Source organism: Equus asinus, chromosome 15 (assembly GCF_041296235.1).
Source record: "Equus asinus isolate D_3611 breed Donkey chromosome 15, EquAss-T2T_v2, whole genome shotgun sequence".
Classification (NCBI taxonomy): domain Eukaryota; kingdom Metazoa; phylum Chordata; class Mammalia; order Perissodactyla; family Equidae; genus Equus; species Equus asinus.
The window spans coordinates 23,514,632-23,536,785 of NC_091804.1; the positions used below are offsets into that span (position 1 = coordinate 23,514,632).

At 41.7% G+C, this 22,154-nt stretch overlaps 1 protein-coding gene across 4 annotated transcripts in view; it reads left to right on the forward strand.

Annotated features, from left to right (window-relative positions):
• Nucleotides 1-542: 542 nt before the first annotated feature.
• TM9SF4 (transmembrane 9 superfamily member 4) overlaps nucleotides 543-22,154 on the forward strand; it is a 53,004-nt gene continuing 31,392 nt past the window's right edge. The window contains exons 1-2 of one of the 4 annotated variants that reach the window (XM_070485730.1): nucleotides 794-812; nucleotides 1,992-2,111. Coding sequence is in view for 1 of the 4 variants with exons in the window: in XM_014845052.3 (XP_014700538.1) it covers nucleotides 798-812 (15 nt within the window). In the remaining 3 variants the exon portion in view is untranslated. Of the gene's footprint in view, nucleotides 813-1,991; nucleotides 2,112-22,154 lie in introns of those variants that run through there. The other 3 variants (XM_014845052.3, XM_044748046.2, XM_070485731.1) reach the window with 3 other exon arrangements.

The following is a 22,154-nucleotide window of genomic DNA, read 5'->3' on the forward strand; positions in this document are numbered from 1 at the left end:
TGCCTCGAGTACACACTTAGGTAACTAAAGCATGGTGAAGTTCACAGTCAAAAATGTCTCCCTCCATTAATATGCTGCTTTTCATTCATTCATTTAGTAAACATGCAGTGTAGTATTGTATTGGGCACCTACCATATGCCTGAAGGAGTATACATAAGGGTATAATGACAATTATTTATTGAATACATACTATGTAATATTACGTCATTGGATCTTCATCATAAACCTACAATCAAGGTATTTTAATAATCCTTTCCCCATGTTATAGGTAAGAATAAAGCAGAGTGAAATTAAATAAAAGACAATATGCTACCCTCATAGAGATTACAGTCTATTGGAGAGGATATAGGATAGTCAAGCAAATAATTAAATATATAATTACAAATTATTCTCGGAGTTGGGCAGCTATTGGAGTCATTGTACCGACCCCACTCACTCGAATCAAGGCCTCAAATAACCCTGGCAACGGGGCTTTCTGCCAATAGTAAAGATGGCGTCCAGAGAACATGCGCGTTTACGCACACACCCATTACCCACAATGCAGTGTGGGGGGAGGGGAAGCAGCAGTCTCTGCCAGGAGCTAATATGGCTCCTATAGTTACACCATCCTCTCTTTTCACCCACTCAGCGACCTAACTGTTCAGACCAGGCTACTGATCAGGAGCTAATTCTCCCTTGCCCCTCTGCTGACCGCGACTACAGGAGCGATTGAAGCCAGGCAGCACCTGGCAGTGTTAAACGGTAACCAGGGAAACACCACTTCCGCTGACGTCATTACGGCGACACGTGGATCCAAGATGGCGGCGGCGATGGTGAGTGAAGGAGACTCCGGGAGCCGGAGCTGGAGCGGGGCCCTCCGGAGGAACCCAGGACCTTCCGGTGTCCCGTGCCTGGCCCGAGCCATCTCCGGGACCCTTAGCTCAGGCTTGAGGGACGTCCCTGACTGGGCTCGTCTCCCCTAAACTCCCCCTCCCTGGTCTAGCCCTTACTCAGGCTTGTCAAGGCCCCGAGTTTTGGGGGAGGCGCTGGGTCGGAGGAAAGGTCTCAGCTACCGCCTCTGCCGGTTCCTATTCTTGCTTTGGTCGCCGCCTCCTGTGACTCCCGTTTTCCAAAATTCACTGTCCTAGCCCCGGTCTCCCCGAAGAACCCCTCTTATTCCCGCCCTTGCTCCTCCCCCTCACGTCCAGACTCTACTCTCTCCGCCTTCCCGCCTCCCTACTGTCCTGACCAGTCCGCGGATGCGACCTCACCTCTGACCAGCCTGCCAGCCCCCGCCCCGTCTCAGATCCTTTCCAGAGCCCTATCCTCACCTCCACCCTCAAGTCTTCCCACCGCGCACCCACCTTGACTGCTGCTACCCGGGAGCATGCCCTAACTGCCCCCCACCCCCCATCTTCCATCCCTAGACCCTTCCCTAACCGTTTCTCCTGTCTTCTCTCAATCAACTCCCTGCCTGTCTCCTGGGGAGCTTTTATCCCACTGGTTCTCAAACTTTGCTGTGGTTGAGACTCTCGGGGTGTGTGTCAGGAGGCGTGTTAGAAAAGCTGTTTCCTGAGCCACTCCCAAAGATTCTCAGTCCGTAGGGCCAGGTGATGACCAGGAACCTGCACTTTTATAAGCACGCCAATGATTATGATGGAGGTGGTCTGTGGACTAAGTTTTGAAAAACACTCTACTGTCCCCACTTGGCTGCTTCCCCTTCCCATGCCCCTACAGGGCCACTCAGCTCGTTAGGGCTGAAGGCTCATTAGGATGGAACTCGTTAGGGTGAACGCTGTAAGTGGATAAGGGTGCGGGTAAAAGACCTGTGCCTGGAAAGTGGGTGCGAACTTGCTCGCTCCTGGTACAGAATCCTGGAAGGAGGTCTGTGAAGGACTGGCCTTTCTTCCAGACTCTCAGCTCACATTCTGCTTGTCAAGAGATCAGAAGCAAAATTGAAGTCACTTAGTCCCGAGTGATTTTCTAGGTCTTCCTGTATGTTGCTTCCTCAGCAGGTAATTTCCTCCTGGGAGTGAATGCAAAGGAAGACACAGAGAAAAGGAAGTGACATTTGATTTTAGCGAAGGAAGATTCTTGTTTAAATTCCTGGTGTTGGTTTTCTCCAAAGAAGGGTAGGTTATTGGCTGATAATGAGTTCCCCTCCTGTTAACCAACTGATAACTTAATCCTTTTTATTTAATGAGGGATTCCTTATTTAGAACCTCAGAGGTCAGGTAAAAGATTTCACAGTTGTGCCTAATTTCTTTCTTTCTTTCTTTCTTCTTTTTTTTGCTGAGGAAGATTTGCCCTGAGGTAACATGTGTTGTCGATGCTCCTTTTTTTTGCTTGAGGAAGATTAGCCCTGAGGTAACATCTGTGCCAATCTTCCTCCATTTTTTTATATGCAGGACATGGTCACAGCATGGCTAGTGAGTGGAGTAGGTCTGTGCCCAGGATCCAAACCCTTGAACCCAGGCCCCCAAAGCAGAGTGCGCTGAACTTTAACCACTTGGCCACAGAGCCAGGCCCAGCCTTGCCTGATTTCTCTGGTCTCAGACTTCAGTCTGAACCATGAGTAGGGAACGTCCCAAAAGTGGCATGTCGAAACCAAGCTTTTTCTGAACCAAATTCAGAACGAGGATGGCGTAAGAACTTAACAGGAAAAGTTCCACCCTCTCTTGCCATGGGGAAAAAGTTCAATAAAGTGGCATTTATAGCATTGTACTAGGAAATTCCTGCCCTGTTCAGAGGTTTTTAAGAGGTAATAAGTTAGCGATACATGTTTCTGGTACATATTTATTTAATCAACAAATGTTTGATTGCCTTCTCTGTGCTAAGGGACGTAGTTGTGAATTAGAGGTCAGGGTCCCTACCCTTGTGGAGCTTTTCTAGTCTGAGGAGACAGGCAGTGAATAAGTAAATGCATGAACCAGATGCTGTCAGAGAGTAGTAAGTGCTGTGAAGACGCTGTCACAGCAAGGTGAAGTGGTAGTAATTGGGGGTGACGAGGTAATGCAACTACTTTGCATGAAGTGGTCAGAGAAGGCTTCTCAGAGAAGGTGATGTGAGTTGAGACCTGATTGACAAGAAGGAACCAGCAATGCAAAGAATGTTCCAAAGGAAATGACAAGTGTAAAGGACCAAGGTGGGAAAGGGCTTGGTATGTTTGAGGAGCACAGAAGGCTGGAGGGCTGAAGCACGGTGAGGGGTGGGGTGGGGGACATGGTAGAAGGAAGTTGGTGAGGGGCGGGAGCAGCCACGCCTGTAGTTGCGGTGGGTTACAGCCTGCAGTGTGCAGTCTGTGGGCTGCACTTTGACGTAGACTGCTCTGCTAGGGTGCGTCCCCTTCCCACCCGCTCCAGAACATTCCATTAGGGGAGCTGGCTTGTTCTCAGCCTGCAGAGAAGCCGTGGAAAGGAGTTTGGATTTTATTCTAAGAACAGTGGAAAGCACCGTGATTTAGCGTTTGTCGTGTCACCTGGGAGTGGGGTCCTGCCCTTTCATGGTGAATACAGTAATTGATTTGAAGAAACGGAGGGTACAATGTATACAGTGACCCACAGAGGCTAGTTTAAAGGGCGCATGTGAGAAATTTCATGTTTGATGCAATAGTGAAAAGATGTGGAAGCAGGTTTATTACAGGGGGATATATGTAACGGGCACAGTGGGGTCACAGGTAGACTTGAGTTTGGTCTGCGTCAAGCACTTTATTACATGAAGTTAGAACAGCCTCCGCACCCTGTGTCCCAGCTGCTGGGGATGGAAGTGTGTGGATCTGCTTTGGGGTGTATGGGTTTCTGAGGCAAGTCATACAACCCAAGAGGAGCCGAGCTAGTGAATTCAGCTAGTGAATTCAGTGACCGTTAGAACAGGCTGGATTTGGGGTTTGTTCTTGTGTTTTGAAAGTTAGGGCTGTGGGTGCAAGTTTCAACTCCTGTCTTAGGAGCTTTTCCCTCCCTCGCTTTCCTTAGTGAATGGCTCTTCTTCGCCAAGGGTTAGGCTGCCAGCTCCCAGGTCTGTGTCAGCGCAGTGGGGGTTTTCCCGAACTTGCAGAGCAAGACTTCTCCCGCTGCAGAGGAGACGCCGGTGTAAACTGGAGCGCGCTCGTTTCCCTGCTCCTCCTGCCCTGCACTTAGATGGCTCTGTGAAGTCACACAATACTGAGTTACCTAGATCAGTCTGAAGTGAGAAGCAGGCTCGTGTCTCACTCTTAACGGAAATATTGAGCATATGGAGTATGCTTTGGGGAATATTATTTTGCTGGAACTTGAGAAATGTCCATCAAGTACATTTGTAGGCATGTCAGCTCAGGAGTCTAGAAACGTCCATTTGGAGACTAGAACTCTGTGTACTTCTCTCACATATCTTATCGTTCATACTGTTTGGGTTTTACCCGTTTCCTTTTTTATTGACTATAATTCATATACCATAAAGTTCACTGGTAAAGTATACCGTTGAGTGGTTTTTATAAGTACAGTCACAAAGTTGTGCAACTTTCACCACTATTTACTTCCAGAACATTTTCATCACCCCAAAAAGCAACCCATTAGCAGTTATTTCCCAGGCCCTTGCAACCACTAATTTACTTTGTGTAGATTTGTCTCTGGATATTTCATATAAATGGAATCACATCATATGTGGTGTTTTGTATTCGGCTTTTTTTATACAGCATAATGTTTTTAAAGTTCATCTATGTTGTAGCATGTGTCAGTATTTCATCCCTTTTTATGGCCAAATAATATGCCATTGTGTGAATAGACCACATTTTATTTATTCTTTCATCCGTTGATGGACATTGGGTTTGTTTCCACTTTTTGGCTGTTATGAATAATGTTGCTATTAACATTTGTGTGCAAGTTTTTGTGTGAGTGTGTGTTTTCAGTTTTCTTGGGTATGTACCTAGGAGTGGAATCTGGGTTGGTTCACACTGTTTTGAGGTTGCTTGAGTTTGATCCAGTCCAGAGGCAAGGGAATGGACTGAATGAGCTCACGTTTCCTTTGAGCAGATGGAGTGAGTGCTAGCCAGTCGCCCCGGCCCCAGTCGGAAGTACAGAAACTGTTTCTGTGGTGGAATAGGGATGGTAGAGTCCAGGAACAGGAGGTGAGAGGCCTGGACTCTGCCACCAGAGCTGTGTGTGGGAAGCTGCTGTCTCCTCGGGGCCTCTCTCGTGGGTGGGCATCAGCCCATTGAGCACTGGAGCAGGAGCCAGCAGCCTGGGCTTAGTCCCACCACTCCCACTGATCCACCATGTGGCCTGGGGCACATTACTTTGTCTTTATTGATGTGTTTCCACATATGTCACATGTGAAGTGAAGGTTTGGATTTGATGATTTCTAAATTCCAGGTTGAAAATACTGTGATTTAGAATACTTGAATTTAAGGTGATTTTTGCTAATATGCCTATAAAATCAGATTGATTTTGATTTTTTTCCATGGTCGTAGTCCCTGTGGTCTTTCCAAGTGCTGTTGGTTGTATTGTCTGTCTTCTCTCTCGAGTTGCCCTACCTGGCACATATTCTGCAGGAGCTGCTGTGTCCTTGGATCTGAGATGCCAATACCAGGCCTTGGTTCAGATGTGTTTCTCTGAGGAATCCCTTTAAAGGAGCGCCCTTAGTCCTCTCAGGAAGTAGAGAGGAGGCAGAGACGGCGCTAAGTTGCCTCTTGCTTTCTCTTTTACAGCTTGGACAAAAGTTCCCCTTTGATCTTGCAGTAAAGAAGCAGGTTGCAGAATGTTGGAGAAGGTTGGGTTTTGATCTCTGGGCACTGGCAGGAAGGTGGGAAGGACCCAGGATGAGCAGGGCCATCTGGCCGCAGGCAAATGATGGGAACCACCTGCCACCCCCAAACCTGCTTTGATCCGTGAACCATTTGCTGACACTAGTGTTTCCCAAATGGGGCATGGTTGGGGACGCATGGGACTTCTCAATTCTGTCTCATTCCTCTTCATTGCCTCCTTCTCTGTCTTCATAACATGATTTCTCACCTATGCCTGAGCATTAAACTGACATACCTCCCAGGGCTTGCAATCTTGAGGTTTTGTATTCAGAAGGTATGCTAAATGCTACTAGCAATTCTTGAAAAACAAAAATCACCAGCTGGAACTGAATTCTTAAGCCAGTTTAGAAAGGAGTCTGGGTGCCCTGGCAAGTCACTTAACATCTTTGGGCTTCGGTTTCTTCTTGAAGTAGATCAGACGCTATAAATCAGCAATCCTTGGACCACATCTTGACATGGGCTTGATTTGGGGTTTGTTTTTTTTTTTTTGCTGGCACAGAACTTTAAAATTTTTTGAGTTAGTCACCAACATTTAATAATTGGGCGATTTCACATTTTAAAAATTCTAGATTTTCATTTTCTCTTGAAAATTCAGGCCCCAATTCCCCATGAGGAGCATTCCCCATGCAGGGCCCAGTTTGTCACTTTCTCCTCCACTCCCTTTTTTCTTGATTCTGAGCAGCTTCACGATTTAGATCAACTGCATGGCCAGTCTAGGTGGTTGAATTTGCAACCCCTGAATGAGATGGTCTCTTTATAAAGTTTAAAACTACTATGACATTCTGATTAAAAAGCTATTAAAGATTTGTGGTAATCCCCAATGTTACCTGACTTCAAGGGAAAAATTTCTACTCACATGATGCATTTCAACTGATGAACCATATGCCCATCCATTGTTCCATCTAATTCTTTTTTCTTTTTTGAGCAAGATTAGCTGTGAGCTAATATCTGCTACCAATCCTCCTCTTTTTTTTTTTTTTTCTTGCTGAGGAAGACTGGCCCTGAGCTAACATCCGTTCCCATATTCCTCTACTTTATATGTGGGACACCTACCACAGCATGGCTTGGCAAACAGTGCCATGTCCACACCCAGGATCTGAACCGGTGAACCCTGGGCCACTGAAGCAGAACGTGCGACCTTAACCGCTGTGCCACTGGGCTGGCCCCCATCTAATCCTTATAAAAGCCCATTTTACAGATGAAGAAACTAGGGCTTGGTCTAAGGACCTGGGCTAGAATTTGACACTGATGGGTTTTATGACTTTGGGCAAACTATTTGCTTCTTTAAACCTCAGTTACCTCTTTTAAAATGTTTTCTTGTGTATGTGGGAAAATACACATAACATTTGCCATTTTAACTATTTTAAGAATACAGTTCAGTGGCATTAAGTACATTCACATTGTTGTGTAACCGTCACCATCATCCATCTTCAGAACTTTTTCGTCATCCCAAACTGAATCAGTTTCCTTATTTTAAAATGAGGATGATACTGACCTCAGAGGATTGTTGTGGTGATTAAATGAAGTAAGACATGAAAGTGTCCAGCACAGAGAGAGCTCTTTTCTACTCCAAGGTTTGAAGTCTTCCGGAGGTGAAGCATCTAAGCCCATCTCTTGGACTGAGGGTTCTTTATAAATACCCCAGGGGGAGAGGGAGGGTCAGTGCGTTTCATAGGTTTTATCTTTGCACTTTCTGGCCTCAATGTTTAGGTCTAGTTGTCTGTTGCTCGATGAGGGTGGTTATTAGTTTCACCTGGCCTTCGACAGCCTGCTGTGGGTTTTTCCCTACCAGCAAAAGACCGTTGAGTCTTTTTATGTCTCTCTGCTCAACAGCTACTATGTAGCTGTGAGCTCTGAAATAAAGGCTACATATTTGGAGTCTCCTGTGGCTAATTTGGTTCTGTTTTTTTCCTCTGTGAGTTCTTTAGCTTCATGGGGGCAGCTTGGTAAGTGGTCTTCAGCATCATTAGCCATCCTGCACGTGTGGTTGAATTCTTAGGGAGCTTTAACTGAGTGGGTAGTTGATTTCAGTTAACTGCCGGCAAACTGTGCCCCAAAGCCTTTCTCTTTTTCTTTTTTTTTTTTGGCTTAATCTGGGGAGCAGTTACTGAGTGATCTTAAAATAGTGACTGTATCTTTGAGAAGGAAAAAGAAGAATCTAGCTTACTGTTAAGAAAGCTGCTGCTTTTGTAGCAGGAAAAGCATGAAATAGGAACCGGCAAGGCTGTTCAGATTGGCCAGCCTGTATCACTAGATGATGCTATTTATAGGGAGGGAGACTGCCAGGCAAAGGGCTCCAGAAAAGGAAAGGTTAACTTCAGGCCACAGAGAATGTGAGTGAATAAAATAATTTTCAGTTCTCAGGGGAAACTTCCTATTTTCTTGGGAAATTAATTGCTCACTCCTTTCAAACTGGGTGGGGCAAATGTTAGGGGGTGAAGGGTACTTTTTAGTCCTCGTAGTCCTTCACTGGGCTGTTGGGAAAGATTTTTCCCATGCGTGGTCCCCAAGAATAAAATGGATAGGAAAGGCAAGACCTTGATTCTTGAGTCTCTTCAGCTTTATAACTTTCCAGGTCACCCCTATCTTTGCCAGTGATGGGGTGTTAGATTACAGCACAAAGGGCTTCTAGATTGCCATCACCTTGTTCCTTGACATGCTACCTTTGCAGTCTCGGGGCTTGGAAACCGAGTAAAGCAAAATAATGTTAAATGGGCTGGTTCACATGTCTTAGAACTCTCTCTCCTTTCATGGCTCTGAAAATGCAAAAGATGTTTGCCAGATACCTAATTGACTTTTCAGACTGAACCTCACATGGGAGTGCCTGTGGTGACCAATTAAAAATTAAAGAAAGATACAAAGGAATTTGCCAAGAAGCAAGTACTTTGCTCCTCCTTAACTTCCTTACAGAAATGAACCATGGGTCAAACATCCTCTCTCAGGCTGTGAGGGCTGCAGAGGTAGTAAAGTCAAAGACTCACAGAAAGTTGTCATGGTGTCTAGTATAGGGGGTCTTCTCAGGGGCCCATGAACTTCTAAGTCCTAGATCCTCCTGGAATCATATGTCACATTCTGCATTTTGGAGCGTTTTTTCTGGGAGCAGGGTCTGTAGCTTTTATAAGATCCTCAGAGGGGTTCGCAACACCCTCCCTGAGGTTAAGAATTGCCGATCTAGTCTGGTTCCCCACACGCTCATGCCAGAATCTCCTCTGCATTCTCCTTACCTTATGTCTCCCATTTCCTGTATGTCTTCAGGGGGACTTTCAGAGGCAGCCCATTTCCTTCCCCTTCTTAAAATCTAAATATTTATTTGAATATGAGTGATCCACGTACATAGAAAAAAGATAGTGGAAAAAAGCTATAAATGAAAAGAAAGTCACTTGGCTACCCCAGATCCATTCATCAGAGTTAAATAGTCTTTGATTTTTTTAACATAGATTTCTCCAGAACATTTTTATACACATAAAAATGTCTATTTTTAAAAACTTTTTATTATAAAAAATTTCCAACATACACAAAAGTAGAAGAAATAGTATAATGAACCCCCATAACCCATCACCCAGCTTCAACAATTACCATTATATTGTCAAACTTGTTTCATCTATATCTCCCTCTAGCTGGTTATTTTTTTTCTTCTGGTTTATGAAAGTATCATTTAATGCCAGAAAATGACCCATTTTAAGTGTACAGTTCAATGATTTTTGGTAAATGTACAGGCATAACTCATTTTATTGCATTTCAGTTTGTTTTGTGCTTTGCAGATATTGTGTTTTTTATAAATTGATGGAATGTGGCAACCCTGTGTTGAGCAAGTCTGTCGGCACCATTTTTCCAACAGCATTTGCTCACGTCATGTGTCTGTGTCACATTTTGGTAGTTCTCGCAATATTTCAAACTTTTTTATTGTTATTATATGTTATGGTGATCTGTAATCAGGAATCTTTGATGTTACCATTGTAACTGTTTTGGGGTGCCACGAACCACGCCCATATAAGCTGGTGAAGTTAATGTGTAAATGTTGTGTGTGTTCTGACTGCTCCACCGACCAGCTGTTCTCCCATCCGTCTCCCTCTCCTCCCTATTCCCTGAGACATAACAATGTTGAAATTAGGCCAGTTACTAACCTTACAATGGCCTCTAAGTGTTCAAGTGAAAGGAAGAGTCACATGTCTCATTTTAAATCAAAAGCTAGAAATGATTAAGCTTAGTGAGGAAGGCATGTTGAAAGCTGAGATAGGCTGAAAGCTAGGCCTCTTGCGCCAAACAGTCAAGCTGTGAATGCAAAGGAAAAGTTCTTGAAGGAAATTAGAGTGCTAGTCCAGTGAACACACTGATGCTAAGAAAGCGAAACAGCCTTATTACTGATATGGAGAAAGTTTTAGCGGTCTGGATAGAAGATCAAACCAGCCACAACATCCCCTTAAGCCAAAGCCTAATCCAGAGCAAGGCCCCAACTCTCTCCAATGCTGTGAAGGCTGAGAGAGGTGAGGCAGCTGCAGAAGAAAAGTTTGAAGCTAGCATGAGGTTTAAGGAAAGAAACCATCTCCATAACATGAAAATGCAAGGCGAAGCAGCCAGTGCTGATGGAGAAGCTGCAGCAAGTCACCCAGAAGATCCAGCTAAGGTAATTAATGAAGGGGGCTACACTGAACACCAGATTTTCAATGTAGACAAAACAGCCTTCTATTGGAAGGAGATGTCACTTAGGACTTTCGTAGCTAGAGAGGAGAAGTGAAAGTCAAAGCTTCAAAGGACAGCCTGATTCTCTTGTTAGGGGCTAATGGCAGCTAGTGACTTTAAGTTGAAGCCAAGCTCATTTACCATTCTGAAAATCCTAGGGCCCTGAAGAATTATGCTAAATCTGTTCTGCCTGTGCTCTATAAATGGAACAGTAAAGCTTCGATGACAGCACATCTTTTTACAACATGGTTTACTGAATATTTTAAGCCCTCCGTTGTGACCTACTGCTCAGAAGAAAAGATTCCTTTCAAAATATTACCACGCGTTGACAATGCTTCTGGTCACCCAAGAGCTCTGATGGAGATGTGCAGTGAGATGAATATTGTTCTCATGCCTGCCGACACAACATCCATTCTGCAGCTCAGGGATCAAAGAGTAATTTTGGCTTTCAAGTCTTATTATTTAAGAAATGCACTTTGTAAAGCCATAGCTGCCATAGATAGTGATTCCCCTGATGGATCTGGGCAAAGTCAATTGAAAACCTTCTTGGAAGGGATTCACCATTCTAGATGCATTAAGAACATTCATGATTCATGGGAAGAGGTCAAAATATCAACATTAATGGGAATTTGGCAGAAGATGATTCCAAACCCCAGGGATGACTGAGGGGCACACTTCATTGGAGGAAATAACTGCAGATGTGGTGGAACTAGCAAGAGAACTAGAATTGGAAGTGGAGCCTGAAGATGTGAATGAATTGTTGCAGTCTCATGATAAAACTTTTACAGATGAGGAGTTGCTTCTTAAGGATAAGCAAAGAAAGTGGTTTCTTGAGGTGGAATCTGCTCCTGGTGAAGATTCTGTGAAGACTGTGGAAATGACAACAAAAGATAAACTTAGTTGTTAAAGCAACAGCAGGGTTTAAGAGGATTGACTCCAATTTTGAAAGAAGTCGGGCTGTGGGTAAAATGCATTATCAAACAAACAGCATCGCATGCTACAAAGAAATCTTCTGCAAAAGGAAGAGTCAATCAATGCAACAAACGTCATTGATGTCTTATTTTAAGAAATTGCTACAGCCATCCCATCCTTCAGCAGCCACCCCCCTGATCAGTCAGCAGCCATCAACATCGAGGCAAGACCCTCCACCAACAAAAAGATTATGACTCACTGAAGGCTCAGATGATGGTTAACATTTTTTAGCAATAAAGTATTTTTAATTAAGATGTGTACATTATTTTTTTAGACATAATGCTATCACACACTTATTAGACTAAAGTATGGCGTAAATATAACTTTTATAGGCACTGGGAAATGAGAAAATTTGTGTGACTTGCTTTATTGTGATGTTCACTTTATTGCAGTGGTCTAGAACTGAACCCACGCTATCTCTGAGGTATGCCTGTGAAGACTTGTGCAATAATCACACGGACACAAAGTTTTAGAACATTTCTGCCTCTCCAGCAAGTTCCCTAACAGTCAAGGGATTGACACTTAGAGTCAGTCCCAGCTCCTACAGCTATCCAACCACTGATCTGCTTTCTGTCTATAGATTTGCCTTTTCTGGGCATTTCGTATAAGTGGAATTATATAATATATAGACTTTTGCACCTGGCTTCTTTTACTTAGCATAATATTTTTGAGGTTCATGCATGTTCTAACATGAATTGGTAGTTCTCTCCTTTTTGTTGCTGAGTGGTATTTTGCTGTATGGCTATACTACATTTTGTTTATCCGTTCTCCAATTGATAGGTGTTTCGATTGTTTCCAATTTTGAGCTTTTGGGATCAAAGCTATTGGGAACATTCATGTACGAGTCTTTGTATGAACATGTATTTCCTTTTCTCTTGGATAAATGCCTAGGATTGGAATTGCTGGATAGTATCGTACGTTTATGTTTAACTTTTTAAAGATACTGCCAGACTTTCCAAAGTGGCTGTACTGTTTTACATTCCCACCAATATATGAGGGTTCCAGTTTCTCCACATCTTTGTCCACACTTGTTGTTGTCTGTGTTTTTGAGGCTAGCCATTCTAGTGGGTGTGTAGTGATACTTCATTGTGGTTTTGGTTTGCATTTCCCTAATGACAAATGATATCAAACATCTTATATGCTTATTGGCCATACTTATGTCATCTTTGGTGAAATGTCTATAAAAATCTTTTTCCCATTTTTAAATTGGATTGTCTTATTACTAAGGTGTAACACTATTTTACATATTCTGTATGCAAATCCCCTATCAGATATGTAAGTTGCAAAGATTTTTCTCCTAGTCTGTGGCCTCTTTTTCATTTTCTTAATGATATCCTTTGAAGTATGAAAGCTTTAAATTTTGATGAAGTCCAACATCAATTTTTAAAATATGCATTGCGCTTTTAGTCTTGTATCTAAGACATCTTTGCCTAACCCAAGGTCAGAAAGATTTTCTCCTAGCTTTTCTTCTAGAAGTTTTATAGTGTTAGCTTTTCTGTTTAGGTTTATAATCCATTTTGAGTTAATTTTTGTGTATAATGTGAAGTTTCTTTTGCATATGGCTACCCAACTGTCCAAGCACCATTTGTTGAAAAGATTAGCTTTTCCTTATTGAATTGCTGTGTTAACTTTGTTGGAAATCAATTTACTGTAAATATAAAGATTTATTTCTAGACTTTTAATTCTGTTTCATTGATCATTATTCTTATACACTGTCTTGATTACTGTAGCTTTTTAAAAATAAGCTTAGAGGGGCTGGCCCTGTGGCCGAGTGGTTAAATTCGCACGTTCCGCTTCAGCGGCCCGGGGTTTTGCTGGTTCGGATCCTGGGCACTGACATGGCACCACTCAGTAGGCCGTGTTGAGGCGGCATCCCACATGCCACAACTAGAAAGACCCACAACTAAAGTATACAACTATCTACTTGGGGGATTTGGGGAGAAAAAGCAGAAAAATAAATAAATAAATAAATAAGCTTAGAAATTGCGTAGTATAAATCCTCCAATTTTGTTCTTTCTAAAAGTTGTTTTGGATCTTCCGGGCCCTTTTTGTTTCCATATAAATTTTAGGGTCAACTTGTCAGTTTCTACAAAAAGCTCGCTGGGATTCTGATGGGAAAATTGCCATCCTAACAATATTGTGTCTTCAATCCATGAACATGGAATATCTCTCCAATTATTTAGATCTTCTTTCATTTCTCTTAGCAGTGTTTTATAATTTTTAGAATACAAGTCCTTTTAAAAAATTTATTCCTGGGGCTGGCCCATTGGCCAGTGGTTAAGTTCACACATTCCACTTCAGCGGCCCAGGGTTTGCCAGTTCGGATCCTGGGTGAGGACCCATGCACCACTTGTCAGCCATGCCGTGGCAGGTGTCCCACATATAAAGTAGAGGAAGATGGCACAAATGTTAGCTCAGGGCCAGTCCTCCTCAGCAAAAAGAGGAGGATTAGCAGCAGATGTTAGCTCAGGGCTAATCTTCCTCAAACAAAACCAAAACCAAAAAATTTATTCCTAAATATTTTTTTTTGAAACTATGGTAAATGGGACTATTTTTTAAATTTTGGATTGTTTGTTGCTAGTATGTGGAAATACAATTAATTTTTATATATTGATCTTGTAGTCTATGACCATGCTCAACTTGTTTATTAGTTCTAGCAGTTGTTTTGTGGATTCCTTAGAATTTTCTAGATACAAGGTATATGATTTGGAAATAAAAGCACTTTTACTTCTTTCTTTCCAATCTAGATGCCTTTAATTAATTATTTTATCTAGTGCACATTATTTGCATTTATAGCTCAGTGTTGAATAGAAATGGCATATGTGGACATTCTTGCCTTGTTCCTCATCTTAGGGGGGAGGCATTCAGTCTTTCACCATTAAGTATGATGTTGGCTGTGGGTTTTTCAGAGCTGCCCTTTATCTGGTTGAGGAAGTTCCTTTCTGTTCCTAGTTTGTTGAGACTTTTTATCATGAATGTGTGTTGAATTTTGTCACGTGCTTTTTCTGCCTCTGTTGTGATGATTGTGTGGCTTTTGTCCTTTATTCTATTTATATGATGTGTTACATTAATTGATTTTCAGATAATAAGCCAACCTTGCACTTCGAGGATAAACCCCAGTGGGTCATGATGTATAAACCTTTTTATATGTTGCTAGATTCGATTTGCTAATATTTTGTTAAGGATTTTTTCTGTGTTCATGAGGTATATTCGTCTGTTGTTTTCTTTTCTTGTGTTGTCTTTGGCTTTGGTACATGCTCTTAAAAAACTACTTAGACAAATGAGGTTATACAGCACATACACTGCTGTGCATCTCACTTTTTCTTCCTACTTAATAACTTACGTTGGCAGCCCTTCAATAGTAGTTCTAGCTCCCATTTAAGTATATATTGCTAAATTGCCCTCCCCAAAGACTGTACCGATTTACCTATATCTGGTGTATTCAGATTTTTTAAAGCTCTGTGACTCTGATAGGTGAAAAATGAGATATCATTATTTTGATTTACATTTTTAAATTATGAATGATGTTGAGCATCTTTTATGTTTGACCATTTGAACTTTTTTTTTTAACCACTCATTCGTATTCTTTTGGGTTATTTGTCCTTCATTGGTTTGTAAGAGCTCTTGGTACATTAAAGAAATTAGTCCTTGTCAGGTATGTGGTAAATGTTTTTACCCAAATTGTCTTTTTCTTTCTCTTTGGTGTCTTTTTTTTTTTTTTTCATTTTCTTCCTTCTTATTATATATCCTTTTTCTTTATAGTTTCTGGATTTTGTTTCATTCTTAGAAAACTTTCTGTGTCAAGATTGTTTAAAAGTATATCTATATTTTCTTCTAGTACTTCTATTTCAATTTGTATGTTTAAGTCTTTTCTGTCTCCTCCAGCACCAAACAGTTAGATAGCTCTGTATTTTAATATTTGGTAGAATTAATCTGCCTTCGTTCTTCTTCTTTTCAAAATAATCCTGAAGGGTAAATACCAGACTGACTACAGTAGTTGGTTTATTATTCGAAAAGCATTGAATTGGAGGAGGGACAAGGGAAACAAAGAAACAGAGAACGAGAATTAGGGAGGGTAAAGGGAGACAAAAAGCACTTCATCTGTGGTGGCACAGTTCTCTGGACACCTCTAATCACGACCTCAGACTGTTTCTGAGCATGACTGCCACCATGGTGACAAACTTGTGATCACTCGGTTGTGCCAGGTTTGGTGCTGCTGGACTTCCTTCATTCTGCAGATGACTTGCTCTGTGACCATGGGTATATCACTTCCCCTCTCTGGACTCCTGGGTTACCTGACTCCTAAGCTTCTTCAAAAAATGTCTTTATGGAACTCAGCTCTGGGTGGAACTTTGCCTTGTTTTTTTCTACCTTTGGGTTGCTAAAGTGTTCCGTATTGTCAAGGGAATCATGAATTTCTTGAGTTTTAAGGGAAGTCATAAGGCTTCCGGTTCACTCTCCCACTGGGGTAGGGATATGGACTTCCACCTCCTTCCACGGTCACCTGCTTCTGTCTGATTCACTCCTGCTGAAGGCCTTTTCCTTGGCTGGATAGCTCCCTTGTTGGAAGATTCCTTAGACTCAGCCTCTGTCTCCCTCCTTGCAGTGTACTCATTGGTCCTGCCTTCCACTGCAACCCCAAACAAGGCCACTCTGCCTTATCAAGCACCTACTATGTGCAAAGTGCTTTATGTACTTTATTTAATCCTTCCCACCATCACCACTCCACCACCCTGCCAAGAGTTTGGTGTTATATTCCTATTTTACAGTTAAACCCAAGACTCAAAGAGTTTAAAAGACTTGCCCAAAGTCACACAGCTAGGAAGTGGTGGGTCTGGGCTTTGAATTCCTGTCTGTATGGCCCCTAAAGCCTGTGAATTTTTCTTCTATACCAGTGGTTCTCAAAGTGTGATCCCAAAACCTGACCAGCAGTATGAGCATCTCCTGGGAACTTGCTAGAAATGCAAATTCTTGGGCCCTGCTCCAGACCTACTGATGAAAGCAGTCTAGGGTTGACCCAGGAATCTGTTTTGATAAGCCCTCCTGGTGATTTCCTTACATGCTCGAGTTTCCGAACCACTGGCTGCGTTCTGCTTCCACCTGACGGCTGCTTGTCTTCACATCTGATCAGGAATTTGTGGGCAATTTCATTTGTCTTTGTTAGGTGTCAAGTCTAGGACTGGACATTACTATGTCTCTGGAGCAGAAATGTGCTGCACACACTCCCCCTGCCCCCCCCCCCCCCACATACACACACACTAGCCAAAGTAGTCTTTAAAACTGCAGGTCTGATTTATCTTTGCCCTGCTTAAGCCTCTTTAGCGTCTTCCCCACTGTGCTGAGGATGAAGCCTACACTCCTCAATGTGGCTTGTGTGTGTCCGTCACCTATTCTCCAGCCTCTTGACTACACAGACCTGTGCATGTTTGCTACTCAAGGAATGGTCTGTGAACTAGAAATGTCATCATCACCTGGGAGCTGGTTAGAAATGCAGAATCCCAGGCCTCACCCTAGACCTGCTGAATCTGAATCTGCGTTTTACCAAGGCCTCCAGGTGATCTACATGCACATTAAAGTTTGAGAAGCACCAGCCTACACTTCACCTGCCAAAAACTCCCTATGGTTGTCCCCAGGCCTTTATGCCTGTGTTTTGCTCTTTCTGGAACACTTCTCCTTTCCCTTCAGGTCTTTGAGTAGACCACTTGAGTTCTTAGGTGTGCACCCCTCCCCACCAAGACTGGGCATGTAGCTGCTCCTGTATACTTCTTAGCCTCTTAACTGATAGGATAAGATACTAGGCCCTCGATAGCATCTGGGACCTAGTATTGTGATTGGCTGATGATTTGTCTCTGTCCCTTAACTGGCTGAAAGCTCCTAGTGGGCATGCATTCTGTGAGACTGGCACAGTACCTGACACAGTAGGTGCTCAAGAAATCGTGAACTGATTTCTGTACTGGTTAGAGCATGGGCTTTGGGATCAGACTGCCTGGGTACAAATCCTAGCTCAGCCAGTGTTATGTCACCTCTCTGAGCCTCAGTTTCATGGGTGAAATGAGAATAATAAGAGTCTCTACCTCGCTGGATTGTTGTGAAGATTAATTGGTTTATTGCTGGAAAGAACCTAGAACTGCCCCTCGCACATAATGAGTATTCAGTAAATGTTAGCTGCCGGTGTTACCGATAGGGTTACATGCTCATCATCTCTTAATGTAAGTCACTTGCTTGAAAAGAGCATCCCTGTTCCTGTACATTCTGACCTCAGGCAAGTTATTTAATCTGTGGATCTCAGGTTAACTCACAGTCATCTGCGAAATGATGACATAAGTCCCAAGGTAATTGTAGTTGTGAGGATGGCGCAAATCAGCATTTGTAAAGTGCTCAGCATAAAGTGGGAGCTCAGTCAATGGAAGGAAGGGACCGACTGCCCCAGTGCCTTCTGCCTACGGTATAGGTGCTCAGCAATTCTGTGGCTTCTTGTTGCTTTTTAGTGTTGTTTTCCATCACGGGGAGTATTATCCTCGTTGTTGTGTCTTTTTGTTTGTGTTGTTTTTTTGTGTATGTACTTGATTACTTGCTTTGAGACTTTGGAACAAAAGTGTGTTGAAGTCTTTCAGGATTTGCTTTTCCTTCCTCTGCCACCTGAGTTCTCAGCAAGACCTTGAGTTCCCCAAGGCAGTGTCTGTTAAGATTGGAGGATTCTGTTGCAAAAGAAAGTAGAACTGGAGTAGCTTCTTAGATTTAATTGGCTTGATAACCACAGAAGATTGTAATCCTCTGCCCTGGCTTTGAGTCACATATCAGATGAGGCAAAAAGGTTTGGTGTCTGGCTTCCTAGGAAGAGAAATTTAGAACACATATATATAAATATTTCTTCTTTTTAAAAATTGGCCCTGAGCTAACATCTGTTGCCAATCTTCTTTTTCTTCTTCTTCTTCTCCCCAAAGCCCCCCAGTACATAGTTGTAAATTCTAGTTGTAAGTCCTTCTAGTTGTGCTGTGTGGGACACCTCCTCAGCGTGGCTTGATAAGCAGTGCCATGTCCACACCCAGGATCTGAACCAGTGGAACCCTGGGCCGCTGAAGCAGAGCATGTGAACTTAACCACTTGGCCACGGGGCCAGCCCCTGAACACATATTTTTGATTAGCAAGAAATAATAATGTTAACTGTGGGTTTTTCATATATGGCCTTTATTGTGTTGAGGTAAGTTCTTTTTATACTTACTTTATCGAGAATTTTAACCATGAATGGATATGAACTTTCTCAAATGCTTTTTCTGTGTCTATTGAGATGGTTATGTGGTTTTCTTTCTTTCATTTTGTTAATGTGATGTAGCACACATTGACAAAACGAATTGATTTGCATGTGTTGAACCATCCTTGTATCCAGGGATCAATCCCACTTGATCTTGGTGTATGATCCTTTTAATGTGCTGTTAAATTCAGTTTGCTAGTATTTTGAGGAGTTTTGCATCTGTGTTCATCAAGGATACTGGCCTGTACTTTTCTTTTCTTGTGGTATCTTTTTCTGGTTTTCGTATCAGGATGATGCTGGCCTCATAAAATGAGTTTGGAAGTGTTCCCTCTTCTGTTTTTTGGAAAAGTTTAAGGATTGGTATTAATTCTTCTTTGAATGTTTGGAAGAATGCGCCTGTGAAGCTATCTGGTCCTAGACTTTTCTTTGTTGGGAGGTTTTTGATTACTGATTTAATCTCTTTTTTTATTGGTCTCTTTAGGCTTTCTATTTCTTGATTTGGTTTTGTTAGGTTGTATGTTTCTAGGAATTTATCCATTTCCTCAAGGTTATCCAATTTGTTGATATGTAATTATTCATTATAGTCCTTTATGATCATTTTTACTTTTGAGACATCTGTTGTAATGTCTCCTCTTTCATTTCTGATTTTATTTATTTCAGTCTTCTCTCTTTTTCCTTAGTGTTGCTAAGGCTTTGTTAATTTTGTTTATCTTTTCAAAACACCAACTCTTAATTCTGTTGATTTTTTTCTATTTTTAAAATTCTCTTTTTTATTTCTTTCTGCTCTAATCTTTATTGTTTGCTTCCTTCTGCTAACTTTGGGCTTAGTTCTTTTTCTAGTTCCTTGCAGTGTAAAAAATTAGGTTGTTTGCTTGAAATCTTTTTTTTTAATGCAGGCATTTATCAGTGTAAACTTTCCTCTGAGTACTGCTTTTGTTGCATTCCATAAGTTTTGGTATGTTGCGTTTTCATTTTCTTTTGTCTGAGGTACTTTTTAAATTCTCATTTATTTCCTCTTGGACCCAATGGTTGTTCAAGAGTGTGTTGTTTAGTTTTCACATTTTTGTGGATTTTCCTGTTTTTTGCTGTTACTGATTTCTACTTTCATTCCATTGTGGTCAGAAAAGATACATGGAATGATTTCAATCTTAAATTTAAGACTTGTTTTGTGACCTAACATGTGATCTGTTCTGGAGAATGTTCCATGTACACTTGAGAAGAACGTATATTCTTCTGGAGTTGGGTGGGAGGTTCTCTTATGTCTGCTGGGTCCATTTGGTCTATAGAGCTTTTCAAGTCAGCTGTTTGTTTATTTTCTGCCTGGATGCTCTATCCATTATTGTAAGTGGGGTGTTAAAGTCCCCTGTTATTACTGTATTGCTGTCAATTTCTCCCTTCAGATCTGTCAATATTTGCTTTATATACTTAGGTGTTCTGACGTTAGGTGCATATATATCTATAACTGTTATAGCTTCCTGTTGAATTGACCCTTTTGTCATTATGTAATGACTTTTGTCTCTAGATAGTTTTGACTCAATGTCTATTTTGTCAGATAGAACTGTAGCCATGCCTGCTTTCTTTTGGTTACCATTTACATGGAATCTCTTTTTCTATCCCTTTCAGCCTATGTGTGTCTTTAGATCTAAAGTGAGTCTCTTGTAGACAGCGTATCACTGGATCTTGGGGGTTTTTTAATCTATTCAACCACTCCATGCTTTCTGATTAGGAATTTAATCCATTTACTCCCCAGGTTATTCTAATACGCATCAGCATTGAGAACCACTATCCTAGACATACAGGTAGGGTATAAGCATAATAAATGTTCTCAGAGATTCTCAAACTAGGTCCTTGGACAGGTGGAAAGGTGAGAGATGTCAAAAACTCTTTAAATTTGAGAATTTTTAAAAAATCAGATTCTCAAGGGGATACAGCAAAGATTAAGAACCATAATATTCAATCTATATGTGAGTAGATGGTTTCATATTTGTATAGATCAGAGGTTGATTGGTGCTTATTAATTTGTTGGATAAGGATTCATTGAGTATGCCCAACAGCAAAGCTAGACAAGTGACTAGTACAGCTGGAGAGATGGCAGATACTTAAATGACCATAATTCAACATGAAAAGTGATATTACTATAACAAGTATAGATTTAAATATTTGTCAGCTCAGCAGCATTCTTTGAACATGTATAGATGTGAAAGTTCATTTGGGCATTGGGTAGTTTCCATTCTTTTGCCTTTAGTGTCATCATAGAAATAGTTACAGAATGCTTTGAAAAAGAAGGAAGGAAGAGAATAATTCCCCCTGTGGGGGATCCAGGGTTCTTGAAGGAAGAAACATTTCAACTGAACCTCTAAGGGTAAGAAGGACTTGAATAAGGTGAGGTCAGGTATCAGAAACAGCCTGAGAAAGGCTTGAAGGCAGCCTCCCCTGAGCAGTCTGATCACCAAGGGCAGGGACAATCTTGGTCTTCCCAGAGGCTTGGAAAGAGAAGGTGGAAGGTTCTGCTGGAAACGCATCTTGGGGCCAGCAGGTGGAGACCAAGCTAGGATTACTCTAACCTAGGTGTTCAGAACAGTGATGTTCTCTTGGGCCTGATTTATTTTATTATTTTTCTTAAGTAGTATAAATACTATGTAATCCCCTAAGAAAAATTAGAAAATACAGATATACAGAAAAGGAAAAAAAATCCATCACTCAAATAACCCATTTCGCCTCCTAAACATTTTCTCAAAGATAACTTTTTTGCGGGGCGGGGGGAGGAAGATTGTCCCTGAGCTAACATCTGTGCCAATCTTCCTCTATTTTGTATGTGAGATGCCGCCACAGTGTGGCTTGATGAGTGGTGCTAGGTCCATGCCCAGGATCTGAACCTGTGAACCCCGAGCCACTGAAGCGGAGCGCGCAACCTTAACTGCTACACCAGTACGCCAGCCTCCAAAGATATCTTTCTTAAAAAAAGTAATTCTGCTATGCAGTGTTCTCTCCCCTGCTTTTTCTACTTAAATCTAAAGCTTGAACATTCCCACTCAAGAAATATGTCATCAATTTTAATGACTACATAAATGGATAAGAGGATACACCATAATTTAACCCATTCCGCTAATATTGGACATTTTACTATTATAAGTAGTGAACCTGTTTTCAATAAGTCTATGGCGAACATCCTTTTTTGTACATTTTGTCATATTTGTCATATTTTTCTTAACATCTAGAGGTAGAATTGCAGAGTGAAAGAGTATGCGCTTCTGGGAGGCTTTTGATACAAAGTGCCAAATTGCCCCCCAGGAGTGTTCAGTTTATAATCCCTCCGGCTGTATGAGAATATCAAAACAGTGACATTTTAATATCTAAAACTGACACTGTCATCTTGGTACAGTCATTAATTCTAAGCTAAAGTTCTGATTTGCTTTTGGTTGCCAACTTATGTTATTCAAAGATTCTAGCATTTATGGATATATCCTTTGCCATTTTTCATCTGTTGATCCTTCC